The sequence below is a fragment of the Gobius niger genome (assembly GCF_951799975.1).
Source record: "Gobius niger genome assembly, chromosome: 5".
NCBI classification, from domain to species: domain Eukaryota; kingdom Metazoa; phylum Chordata; class Actinopteri; order Gobiiformes; family Gobiidae; genus Gobius; species Gobius niger.
The window spans coordinates 10,358,597-10,371,968 of NC_136856.1; the positions used below are offsets into that span (position 1 = coordinate 10,358,597).

Here is a 13,372-nt window from a genome sequence, read left to right on the forward strand (position 1 = left end):
AATTGAAACAACTCCACACTTTTACTTATATCTTCAGTGTAATTTGTATTCCAAAAATTTCTAAATATAAAATTAAACCCAGCACTGCCGCTAAAATCACCATCTAAGTTCACTTGCCATTAGTCTGTCAACATTACGCTAATGCACGTAGTGCTTTCACTAAATTGAATTAAGCTTAAGCACTGCCTGGTCAGCCTATAAAATGATAATAAAATGATGCCTGTTTAATGCCAAAGATTAGTTTTCTACACTTTTGAAGTGTCCAGCTTCTTTTTCTAATTGCACACTAATGGATATTGGCCTTGTGCACAGGGAGTACTAAGCTCGTGTATAAACTTGGATTAACAACTCAGTTGTTGAATGACACAGTTTGTAAATTATCGGCCCAATGAAAGCTTTTACACAGCAGCCACGGAGACTCTAATCTGAAACTGCACTGATGCTTTACAAGAACCACATGCATTCAGAACATGTTTGTGGAGGTCTAAACCCGTGGTTCCCAAAGGGGGGGTCGGGACCCATTGGGCGGGCTTTGGGTGAGGGTCCCCTGATGACTTCAGGAATGAAATAAGAAGAAAAAAATGCTACTGTTTTTAATATATTTTTGAGTGTAAAATTGCAAATCATTTGTGAAATCAAAATAAAGTGATATTAAATGCATATGAACTTGATTTTAGAACGTTTTTCTTCCCTTAAGTAGCATAAGAGGCCATAACTTTATACAATGGGGGTCCCGAGTCGTTTACATTTACATTTTTGGGGTCCCAGCCAAAAAAGTTTGGGAACCCTTGGTCTAAACAACTAACTTTAATTAATACAAAATAAATCTTCAAGGAGAGAGATACTCTCTTTTTCTTGCTTAATGTGTTGTACATATTATACCAGTGAATATCTAGAGGTGTGGATTTGATCAAGAAGGGGTGACATAGTATTTTTAGTGCAATTAAATGGATCTGGCCAATTAAAACACTGCTGTGGAAAGAGGAAATTACAAGGATACATGGATTTTGTTTTCAATGACACACTGTTTTGCAAATGAGTTCTTCATTTTCTAAATCTTATTTTTTCTTAGTTTAGACACAATCATAGTCATAGAACGTTATATATTAAATCAGGGAAATCTTCATTGGGATAAAGGGGGATATTAACAAACACTGCCCCTAGGTTAAATTTAGTTGAGAAAAATATAATAAGAAAAAAAGAGCTGTGGAACAACAGCATTATCTGCCGGGTCACTGCGGATACATACATCTAATACACTGAAGTGTCCAAATGCCTTTAAGTGAACAATGACTCCATTGATTTATTATGTTTATTGTAAACAAGTTTTCATCTGGTCAATATACAAGCACTGTAGTTCATCAACTTAGCTGTCAATCCAAGTTGATAGAGTAGTCTAAGTATGTGCACAAAGTCCATTCTTATACAATTAGAAAAAGACAGAGAGGAAAATAATCGTGTTTGGTCTTACACAGGTATAATTACGGAATACACCAGGAATCCCAGAGACCGTCGGCAAATTTCATGAGAAAGAAGCAAGCATACCGTGCAGTAACACCCGGGTGACACTGGTGGAGTTGAGGTTGTTTCATGGTTAAAAATCAGCAAATCGGACTGACAGAAGAGTAGAAGTGCATAAAACCTTTACCTGTCCCTATATTTGCTTGAAATAAATGCATATTGGGTTTTTGCACATTTGTGGGGCCATGGTTTTGGACTGGGGGCTTGGAGTGACGACAGCGTGCGCCGGGGGGGGTTTCAAGGACCACTGGGTTAGAGCCCGTCTAAAACACACATCTCTGCGTGGAGTCTTCTTGTCAACAATGTTTAATCATTTGGTTCTTTCCAGATTCGACGCGTCACACACACGCGTTGCTTACGACTTGATTTCTTAATTATTCTTAATGGATAAACGTGAGAGTTAATATGTGTCCTTCACGGCGCGCATCTCCACGTCGGTCCCATGAAGAGCTGCTCCCTTCTCCAGGCTGTTCCCCACCTGAGAACCTGAGTTTACCCACATTATAATTAAAGATAATTGCTCTTCCACATAGTTTACTATAACTTCAGCATTTTGTGTGCAGGAACAAAGTGTGCAGCCCTATTGTCAGCAGCTTTAATTATGACACTGTCACACCTAATCATGTTGTGTTAGTGATATCTTGTTTGGTGATTGTCCGCAGGCACGAGGACTTGTTCCCAGGGGTTTACCTCTCTGATCGGCGCGTGTGTCAGGTGTGCGGAGATGACGCTTCAGGCTGCCACTACGGAGCAGTCACCTGTGGCAGCTGCAAAGTCTTTTTCAAACGGGCCGCTGCCGGTGAGAGCTCCGAAACACACTTCAACACGCAAAAGATATGCAAACACATGTCTGGCACGAGTAGCCAAAGTATTTACTCAAGGAAGGGATACGCTGAAGTAGAAGTAAAAAGCAGTCATTCAAATTGTAGGTAAGAGTGAAAATACTACTTTACTCAAACACTGATCCGAAATTATCCGCTGAAGTCCAAACACGTCCGTAAATTTCCAAACACATTTTTTTCCAGGGATGAGTTTATAAGCACGTGTCACTTCAACTCTCAGGAAGCAATACTGTCCGGATGTTAAAAATGACAACTAGCCAACAAGTTCATGATTGTTTGTTTATTTGGTCTGGACAATACATGTTAAAGGAACCACCATCTTTAAATACTGAGATATGTTCTTGCCTGAGCTTAGACGAGTTGATGCGTAGCTGTCTGGTCTTTACACGTGCCCTCAGTCAGGTAAACAGAGCACAGACGGCGTATAGCTCCTCATCTCTTCTCATCTATGGATCCAAACGGAGGTGAAGTTGGAAGCGACCAAGCTCTTCCACGTTTTCCCTATTTAAATATGATTACATGAGCCTTTACACGGTCCATGTATAGTCACACAATATTAAATATGTCGATTTTCTAAGATGTTAAAAGGGGGAACTATATTGCAAGTAGTAATATTGCTACGCCTTGCAATATGGTTCCCCTTTTTAACCCGCTTAGAAAATCGACATATTTAATATTGTGTGACTATACATGGATCATGTAAAAGCTCATGTAACCATATTTAAATAGGGATAACGTGGAAGAGCTTGGTTGCTTCTAACTTCACCTCCGTTTGGATCCATAGATGAGAAGAGGTGAGGCCTTTGCTAACGCCGTCTGTGCTCTGTTTACGTGACAAATCAACTCGTCTAATATCTCAGTATTTAAAGCGGTGACCTATTCCTTTAACAAACACACGTGGGACTCATGCATGTAAACACACCACGTCAGACTGTAGCCAGGAGCTCATTTCCGTCCGTCGTCCCACACGCCCTCTCTCAAACGCACTGTTTAATGATAGGTGAATTAGCGGTACTTTGAGGAAACCTACGCAGACACAGGGATCGTTCGGCCGGGGATTGAACCTGGGATATTCTAGCTGTGAAGCACGAGCGCTAACTGCTGCGCCACCGTGTCACCCAATTAAGAAATTTGATAAAAAGGCTTTGATGCGCAAGGCTCTTTTTTTCCACAAATGTCTTCTTTTGCAATGTACCCAAGGACAAAACACATTCCATTTCAGTTGTGGTGGAGCTGACACAGGCAGCAGAGGGACTGGGGGGGGAACACTGAGGATTTTGACTGTAAAGAAAATACTACATACATGAAACTAATGTGTGTAGCTTTAAAAGTGTGTGCACAGACCCCTCTAAGCCATATCACGGCAATGAAAAAGGAAAATCTTCTGTTCCTTTTCATTTCTTGCTTGATTGTCATGAGCAGGGAGTTGTAGAATGGCTCATTGAACAAGCCATGAATCAAAATCTCTGCTAAATTAGTCTGAAATTTAATCTGTTAATGTGAAAAAATGGAGAGCCATTTGGGAGCCAAAAGAGCCGGCTCTTTTTGGTGAGCCGATCCACATGATCCAGTTCACCAAAAAAAGTCGTAAATCACTACCCCACTCTCATTCTTTCTGTCCTAATGTACATGTTTTTGGTGGTAGGAACACAGAAAAAACCTGCGCACCCGGGGATCGAACCTGGGACCTTCTTGCTGTGAAGCACGAGCGCTATCGAGTGAAATATACGGAGTGAAACATCTAGACTTTTCTTGTCAAAATGAAGTGTCGTGTTCATACGCTCATAAGAGTACACAAACAGAAGTACTCAAGTAAATGCACTTAAAGTAAAAGTAGCTGATGAGTACATTCACCGATGGACAGTCATGAAGTCGGTATTACGACTCTGATTAAATTGATCACTCCCACTCGCTTTGCTCGAGCAGACAGGACACAGTGACCCAGCATTATGAGGGTGAGCTATTTGCCATCGGTAAACACCCACATTTTGTTGCTATGACTGAGTAAAGCCTGGGTACGGTTGCTGTTGTGGCTGCAGTCAACAGCTGCACAATGTAATGTTATTGAACTGTAAGTTATGGTCCTGATGAAGAACAGGGGACACTCTTTTGCCGCAAGTGAGAGGGGAAAAAAAAGAGATTTGAGAACGGCTTTGATTATTAGAATGTTTTGCTAATCCACTCCAACACATTATGATCCATTCAATTCAAACAATTGCACCATATACGGATATAAGGAGGACCAAAACTGGACTAAACCAGGAAAAACATGATTGACACTGGACTTTTTGCACATTTTAACACTAAAATTCCCAAGACGGTCGTTAGATTTTGACTGCTCCCAGGCAGATGTTGGTTTGTTCCTCGCCTCCGGACTTACACTGTGTCCGTATTTGGTCATTTCTCATGCTGTAAAATTAACAAGAGCTCAGTAATTCGACCAATTCACTCGCATTTTCAAAAAAAAATTCTAAATTACTTTTACAAGCTTTACAAGCCCTAACTTTGCTCAAGAGGTAGGCTATACCGTTTTAATCTCATGGCTCAAAGTCCTTAACCGACAAATTATGATTTAATGGCCCTGATTATTGTTTACTACTCATGAAAGTACATTGACTATGCAGTGGTTTGTGTAATTGTAAAGCATTTGTATCGACTGTGGGCTCATTTTTGTTGCCATTACTGTGACAGTGACCTTGAGCGGTGACCCTGAAAGTTGTGAAACATGCTTATAAACTCGTCCCTGTGAAGAATTGGGGTGTTGAACGTGCGTGAGGATAGTTAGGAATGAGTTTAGACGACAACAAACAGTTTCAACCAAAAAGTCAGGTAGCGGTCCTTTTGAAGGGGCTGTATGGAAGTTCTCAGTTTTATACTCAGTACTGCCACCTCAGGTTATATGTGTAACTGCACCCTCTATATTAAGCTCGGGCATGACGGCACTTCTGACCCGAATTAACACCTTAAATCTCGTCTTAAAACCCACTTTTATTCTCGGGCTTTTAACACCGCGTGAGTTGTGTGGTCCTGTGTGTCTTTTCTTTTCTTTTATTGTTTTAATTTTCTTTTATTGTTTTAACAAATTTTATTAAATTTCTTTTATTATTGCATCTTATTTATGTTTTAAACTATTTTATCGTTTTAGCTGAATGTATAGTTTGGTTTCACTTGATTTTATTATATTTATTTATTTTTTAGTCCTATATTGCCGATTTTATGTGCAGCACTTTGGAAACACTTGTTTATAAAATGTGCTATATACTAAATAAAGTGGATTGGATTGGATTGGATTTTTGAGTGACAGTGCTGGATTTTAGAGGCAGTTGTGGTGAACAGGTCTGGGCTCATTCTACACATCAGGACATTGTTGAAACATGTAGGGGGAGGAAAATACAGAATTTTAACATGTTTAAACTCTGTATAGTCCCTTTAAAGGGATATGTCAGGTTTATTGACACAGTGCCTCATTTCCTAGTTATCCAGAGTGTTTTTTTTTAGTGGTGGGACTTGATAAAAATAAAAAAATCGAGTTAATTACATTGTTGGCACCTAAATTATTTAAAAATAAGATAGAAACATGAGTTCAACAACAAGTGTAAACAGGGGCGGACTGGCCATATGTCCATTCTGGAAGAGCACAGAAGGGCCACTGGCTCTAGGGCCACTGGGCCCGCCTTAACCGAGCTTTACCCAAATCTAAAAGCTAAAAAGAAAAGCATCAAAATAACGACAAAAAAAGAGGATGAAAACAAAACAAAAATGTGCCGGAAAAGCATTAAAAAAAGTGACGAAAAGTCAACAAAAACACGACAACAAAGCAATGAAAAGGCCACAAAAACGTGACGGAACCATAACAAAAAAATGATTGAAAAAATGTGACAAAAAAGTGACAAAAACACAACAAAAAGCCACAAAAAGTAATGAAGAAACAACAAAAATGCGGCGACTTGACAAAAAGTTGCAATCACTTTGTAGGTCACAGCTTTCAAATGAGGCGCTACATTGTTGCTCTCCAGCCAAGAAGCTTTTAGATTTGGGTAAAGCCGAACTGGAGAAAATGCGCTCCGTTAAGTGCACATTTACGCTAATTTGGGCCAGGCTGGTCAGAGTCCAGGGCTGTTTTTCAGTCCCAGTCCGCCCCCGAGTGTAAATATTATTGTAACGTGCATTTATAGCTCTTTAGCTTTCAAGTGTTTTAGGAACTCTGATCACTCATGTAACTTGTAGAGTTCATTAAATAGTAATAATAATGCCACATTTATATAAAAGTAAAAAATAAATAAAGCAGAAGGGCCACAAAACAGAGCTTTTAAGTGTTTAACAATTGCTGTAAACAGAAATCTAAGTGCCATTTCTTATGCTGGGTTAGGGTTATTTTGGCTCAGAATGGGCTGAGGCTGGAGCGTATTTTTTTGTAGACTGAACGCTAACATTAGCATCGAGGATGTCTCTGTGTTTGCCCCAACATGTTTTGCGTTGAAATGGTATTTTAGACTTAAGTAACTTCGCCAAAGTGTTTTTTGCACAACCTGCACACAGCAGTACGCTTGTTTATCGTTATCAGGACGTTTGTTAAAACAAAACTGAGTCCCCAATGAACCGAGTGAAGCGTCTTTGTCCATTGCTGTTGTGGGCGGATATTCGTCAAATATACGTGCGTACCAGAAACATGTGAATAGAAAGGTTCCGGCTTGGTAGTTCCGGCTTGGGGGGGAAATCTGAGGAAATACGATTAATTGCGCTAAAAAAAATGAACACATTAAAGTCTTTGTAATTCATTAATCGAAATGAACACATTAAAGTCCCACTGCTAATTTTTTTTAAAATTCATGCAGTCCTTATATTTGAAGAGATTAATGGTGCTATAGGCTAGTGCTATAGAAGGCTAGCGCATTTCTACGGTACCAGCTAGCCTGCATTAAAAACAGTCTGACCCGCTCCACAGTGCACCTGAGGCAAATCACTTATAACACCAGACTACCGACATAAATGTCTGTGTCGATAGAATAATTTTTGGAATACAACTGACCTTGCATCACATGAATGATCGCATTTTGAGGGACTATTTTCTAGCAGATCACTCAACCACGAAGCTTAAGCTGCTCAAATATAAGTTATTTTAAATGTAAAATGGTTAAAATGATTCTATCGACACAGACATTTATATGGTTAGTCTGGTGTTATAAGTGATTTGCCTCAGGTGCACTGTGGAGCGGGTCAGACTGTTTTTAATGCAGGCTAGCTGATACCGTAGAAATGCGCTAGCCTAGCACTAGCCTTGCGCCACGAAACTCTTCAAATATAAGAACTGCAAATCAACCACACTCTGGATAACTAGTAAATGAGGCGCTATGTCAAAAATCCTGAAATATCCCTTTAATGCTTTAGGCATAACACGGAAAAAAGTGATTCACCTCTGCTCTGTTCATTTTAGGATGTTAAAAACGTTTTTTGGTTCTTGTCGACCATAGAAGGCAAAAACATGACCATTTCTGATCCGCATCAGTTTTACACGGTAGGTTCTTCAAAATGCACTTTCCTTAATTTAAGTAAGACAAAATGTATTGCCATAACGGCTTTGGCCTTCGTCTGACAGAGATTTCCGAGAGCCATTTTCCCATTAGACGCCCGAGTGCACAAATGAAACAATGTATGTTGCCTTCATGGTCTAAATAGTTTGAAATTTCGATACTTTCTGTTTTCCTATAACCTTCAGTTATGCACTTTGACCAGACTCGTTCTGATTGCACGAGATTACACAACAGTGAAATCTATTAACAATTAACCTTTTTTCGGGGGGCATTTTGTGAAAAGAGTTAAATAGTGTTTTGCTGATATTGTGATTCCGGAACCAGGTTCTTACTATAACTATTTAGGTATTTTTTTCCTGTGATATTGTTTTGACAGCGCTCTTTCCAAACTGTTCATCCCACTCTGTCCCAACACTTAGAAATCAATCAAAAACTCCTGTAACTACTACTACATGAGAATCTCTTTTAATGGTTTAATCTCTGCCTGTGAAGCACTTTGGTCCTCCTGGTGTTGTTGTAAAGCGCTATAGAAATTAAATTTGATTGATTGATTGATTGAATCTGTTTATTTAATAACTGCTTTGTGTAATGAGATGACAATTTAACACCATACAGCCAAGCCTAAATGGAAAGGCATTAGGTTTTCTATTCGATTTCGTCCAAAAATACTAAATAAGGACCAAAACAAGGCTAAACCAGGACTCAAATAGATCAAATCATGGCTAAAACTGCATGTTTGCACCGTAAACTAATGTTAATTTGAGTCAGAAGGAAAACATCAGTGATTTTATTGATCCATTGGCTTCTTCCAACATCGCTAATGCCTCTCTTAATATTGCGAAAACTATCATTTTTACGATAGTGGAGGCCGTTTGGATCTGAAACGATTCCAGCAAAGGTGTTAAAACTCCCCTCATGGCATCAGCAGGTGTGACTGAAGCTTTACTCAGCATTTGAGGGGAAAAAAAAAAACAGACTGAATTTGTGGGATTACTCAAATATGCTTGAATGAAACAAAACACTGCATTGTTTTCCACGGGGGATGGACTTTATTGCATGGTAAAAATAAATAAATAAACACACACACACACACACACACACACACGCACACACACGCACACACACACACACACACACACACACACACACACACACACACACACACACACACACACACACACACACACACACACACACACACCCACACACACGCACACACACACACACACACACACACACACACACACACACACACACACACACACACACACACACACACACACACACACACACACACACACACACACAAAAAAGTCTCTAGATCTCCTAATTTTGTTTGTCCACATGCAGGGAAGCAGAACCACCTGTGCGCAAGCAGGAACGACTGCACCATCGACAAACTGAGGCGGAAAAACTGCGCCTCGTGTCGTCTCAAAAGATGCTTCATGTCTGGGATGAGCCTGAAAGGTAAGAGTTCTTTAAGAGTAGCAGTAGTAGTAGTAGTAGGAGCTGTAGTAATCGGTTGCATTTACTCAAGTCCATTGATATAAGTCACTGGGATGCGCCTGAAAGGTAACTGATTGATTAATCTGTCATTCACACACCTTATAATAAAAGAGAGAAGAGAATTATGAGGGTTTGAAAGAAGTGCTGGTGGTGGCCCTGAGGGTGAAGGCGCAGAAACGCCCAAACTGGAGGAATGCCAGGGGGAAAAAATGACTTAATCAGACATCTCAGTCCAGAAAAGTGCAAAGATACTGCGCAGAACCCTCAAGCTCCCGTCAACCTCGACTCTACTGGGACGGCTGGTATCAATGGGCCAGGTCGGCTAAGCCCCTCCTGTCATTTTTTTGACAAAAGAGTTGACAAAGTTGTATTTTTCATTTATTTAGTTCATTTTATATCCTAGCTAATTGCCCAATGTCATTACTGTGTATAATCATTGTAGTTTTATACATCTGACCACAATTTTTACCACAAAAACAAAAAAAAGGGCTAGTTCTGATTAGTTCTGAGCACGCACATGATTATGACAGTGATCGACAGATGGCAGCACCGCACGTCCCGCCTCCAGCACATACACACACAAACACTTGGCTCTGGGACTGAGCCCGATTCAGCCCCGGACCCTGTCACAGAGCACGTACACGACGCTAAAAACTCCTCATTGGTTACTTTCTCTTAAAGCAGTACTAAGTAACTCATGCCCCTAGGGCATAAGCGCCACTGCAGGTGTCGTAGCATGTTGAGTTTTTTTTTACTCATTATTGTCTGTGAGAGTAAATACTACGCTGACAAAAAATACAAAAGGAGAAAGGGATATTGTACATCCCATTACACAATGGAGATTTTTTTTTTTTCACTCAATCTTGGCTGAAAATACTGTTTAAGTGGTGCAAGCTTTAGCTTTGCCTATTGACACCCTACACTAGGACTGTAACTTTACACCCCGATATTCTACTTATATAACCTGTTGTAACTTTTATCCTATTTTTTATTTATTATTATTCCCTAATTGTTATAACTCTGCCCCCTAAGATTTGTGCTTTACTTACTGTACATAAGATACCTCGTTTTCTACTCTTGGACTGTTTGCACATTTCCTGTTTGTTTTGCACACTCTGAGTGATCTTATTAAATGCTGATTGTAACAAGTGAATTTCTCCGTTGTGAGATCAATAAAGGATTATCTTATCTTGTCTTATCTTATTAGCTTCTTCTTAATTTCCATGAGTGTGTATTGGTGGCCCCAACCCGGAGGCACAAAGTTGCAATTGTGGTTTTATGGCCAGAGACACCAGAGGGAGATGAAAGATCACCCTATTAACACATTTATTTCCCCCAGAGGGACTATGAAAAGGATTTATTATGGTTAACAAGTTACTTAGTACTGCTTTAAGTTGCACGCACCCTCTGTAAACAGTATCTGGGACACTAGCAAACACCGGCGGATATTCTTCAGGTACTTTTTGGACGATTCCTCGCAACAGGACTTTTCGCTGGCGACACGTGTAGTGGGGGAGCTGCCATGTGTTTATGGAGTTTCAAACAGACGTGAGGACGCGATGCTCCATGTTTATACCACTGTTCACATCTGTCCGGGCTCAGCGCTGTTGTTAACTTTAGCAGGACATAATCGACTCCTTTATGCTCTCATATCATTGTGCTGAGGGGAAATGCACTGTAGGTAATCTACTGTTTAGTCGTCTGCTGTTTCAATGATGTTTTGTAGCTGTTTTTGCCTTGTTGTAGATCAGATGCTCTGGGAACAAGTGTTTTTTGTAGTGCTTGTTCCGTAGGTATTTGTGGTTACATGCATCTTTTCAGTCTGACAAAAGGTGGTGAGTGCGTGTAGTAGAGCTGATAATAAAACAAAAAACAACAATAAAAGAACACCTTGTGCAGCCCCACCTAGAGTTTACATCAAAAGCCACCACTGCCTACTTTACTCTTCTACATCTACTGTTTTCTGAGTCACGTTATGTCACTGCCAACATATCAGTCTGTATCGATGCTCAAACTGTTACTCAGGACAAATACGTTGCCACTCTTGTTTGAGTAATTATTTTCTGCAGGTAACCACCTTTCTCTTTCTACTTGAGTAAAATTATGTGAAAATAGCGATTTTCCTTTTTGAGTTTATATATATTTTGTCTACTCTATCCTCCTACAACCGACTATCTGGTAATTGTTGTAGTAGAAGCAGAGTCCAGGCCGTCGTAGCATTTCATCATAGTATTGATAGTAAGATAAGATAGCCTTTGTTGATCTCACAATGGAGAAATGTACTTGTTACATACAGCTCTTAGAAACGCTCAGGAAGTGCAAATAGGCAAAAAATGTGAGAAAAATAAACAAAAAAACGATTATATAGTAAAATAGTGGTATCTTATGTACAATGACTACCAAGGACTTTGTGGGGACAAAAGTATAAACAGTAAATAATTAAGTTAACAGACTATAACAAAAATGTTATAGCAGTGCAGGTTTGCATCATAGTGCAAATGGTTGATAAAGTGACTCTGGTAAGTGATTTAACCTGTTAAGCCCAGAGTTTTATTATTTTTGTCTCAGAGTCTGGATCTTGGCGTAAGCCCAGCCCACTCTGAGTCACTCTGATTTTATTGGCTTCAGAGCTTCACTGTAGGTCAGACACTGTGAGTGACAGTAACATGACTCTATATAATGAATCCCTTATTTTCAGTAAAAAGGCTGAGGCCTCATTGCTCTTAAGTCTGTAGGAAGGAAGTCATGGAGCTGCTGTGTTAGAACTCTACACTTCTGCTGGATGTAACAATAGAAGATTGAAATTCCAGTATTCCTTTGTAATAAGTGTGACAATACTGAATTTATGTGATTAAGATAAGAGATAAGATAAACCTAAAATGTCAGTTAATTAATTATTCTCAGTTTACAAAAACAAACCCTTGTCATTTGTATCTGCTGTAAAGTCATGTTTGTCCCAGTTCCTCTGAGTCGTGGTGCAGCAGGACTGATGTGGCCAGATGTTAAAGACGAAGCTCATGAGGTTCATTTCTTTGATACAGTTACTATAGTAACTGTTTTCTCCAAAGTAAAAGGAGATCTACCACCTACCTCCTGTGTCCACATCTGACATGGTCCACCATGATCCACCATGACTCAGAGGAACTGGGACACACATGATTCTCCGGCAGCTACAAATTACATGTTTTTTTTTTAGAATGAGAGTAATCAATAATTCACTAATATTTTCATTGTATTCAGGATTTTTACATATTTTTAGAATATGATACAACTCTTATATCCAGCAGAACTCTGTTCTGTCTAAAGCAGAAGCTCCATGATCCTTCTACTCAGTCTGTGACTGAAGAGCAATGTGGCTTCAGCCTTTTTACAGACAATAAAGAGCTCACTCTTTTGCGTCATGTTACTGTCACTCATGGTGTCTGACCTAAAGTCTAACTCTGAAGAAAGTCAATTCACATTTACACTGAGAAGGCTGGAAGTGTGTGTCTCGTGGCGTCCAACTGCCCAGAGCATTACTGGCCTGATCGGGTGCCATTACTTCACAGTCTTGTTGTACAGTCTAACAACAGTGGGGATGAAGGACCTGCTCCTTCTTGCACTGAGGGTGTCTCAGTCTTCCACTGAAAGAGCTGCTCAGCTCCTCTACAGTCCCGTGCAGTGGGTGGGAGGTGTTGTCCATGATGGAGGTGAGCTTGGCTAACACCCTCCTGTCCCTCACCTCCTCCACAGAGTCCAGGGGGCAGCCCAGGACGGAGCTGGCCCTCCTGACCAGCTTGTTCAGTCTGTTCTCGTCCCGCTCTGTGCTGCCCGGGGCCCGGCACACGGCAGCGAAGTGGAGAGCAGAGGCCTGCTCACTCCAAAGGACCTCAGTCTCCTCAGAACCAAGACTCAGTAACACAGTATTAGCAACAAAGTCACAGAAAGTTAAGTCCAGATTAGATACTGTTAAATTAAGGAGCAATTCAGCAT

The 13,372-nt window shown here is 40.2% G+C and overlaps 1 protein-coding gene across 1 annotated transcript in view; it reads left to right on the forward strand.

Moving 5' to 3' along the window:
- The window catches only part of LOC306962859 (progesterone receptor-like), a 43,846-nt gene that overhangs the window by 2,922 nt on the left and 27,552 nt on the right, over positions 1–13,372 (forward strand). Inside the window, exons 2-3 of the mRNA XM_079556207.1 lie at positions 2,184–2,320; positions 9,245–9,361. Of these exons, the coding sequence (XP_079412333.1) occupies positions 2,184–2,320; positions 9,245–9,361 (254 nt within the window). The remainder of the gene's footprint in view (positions 1–2,183; positions 2,321–9,244; positions 9,362–13,372) is intronic.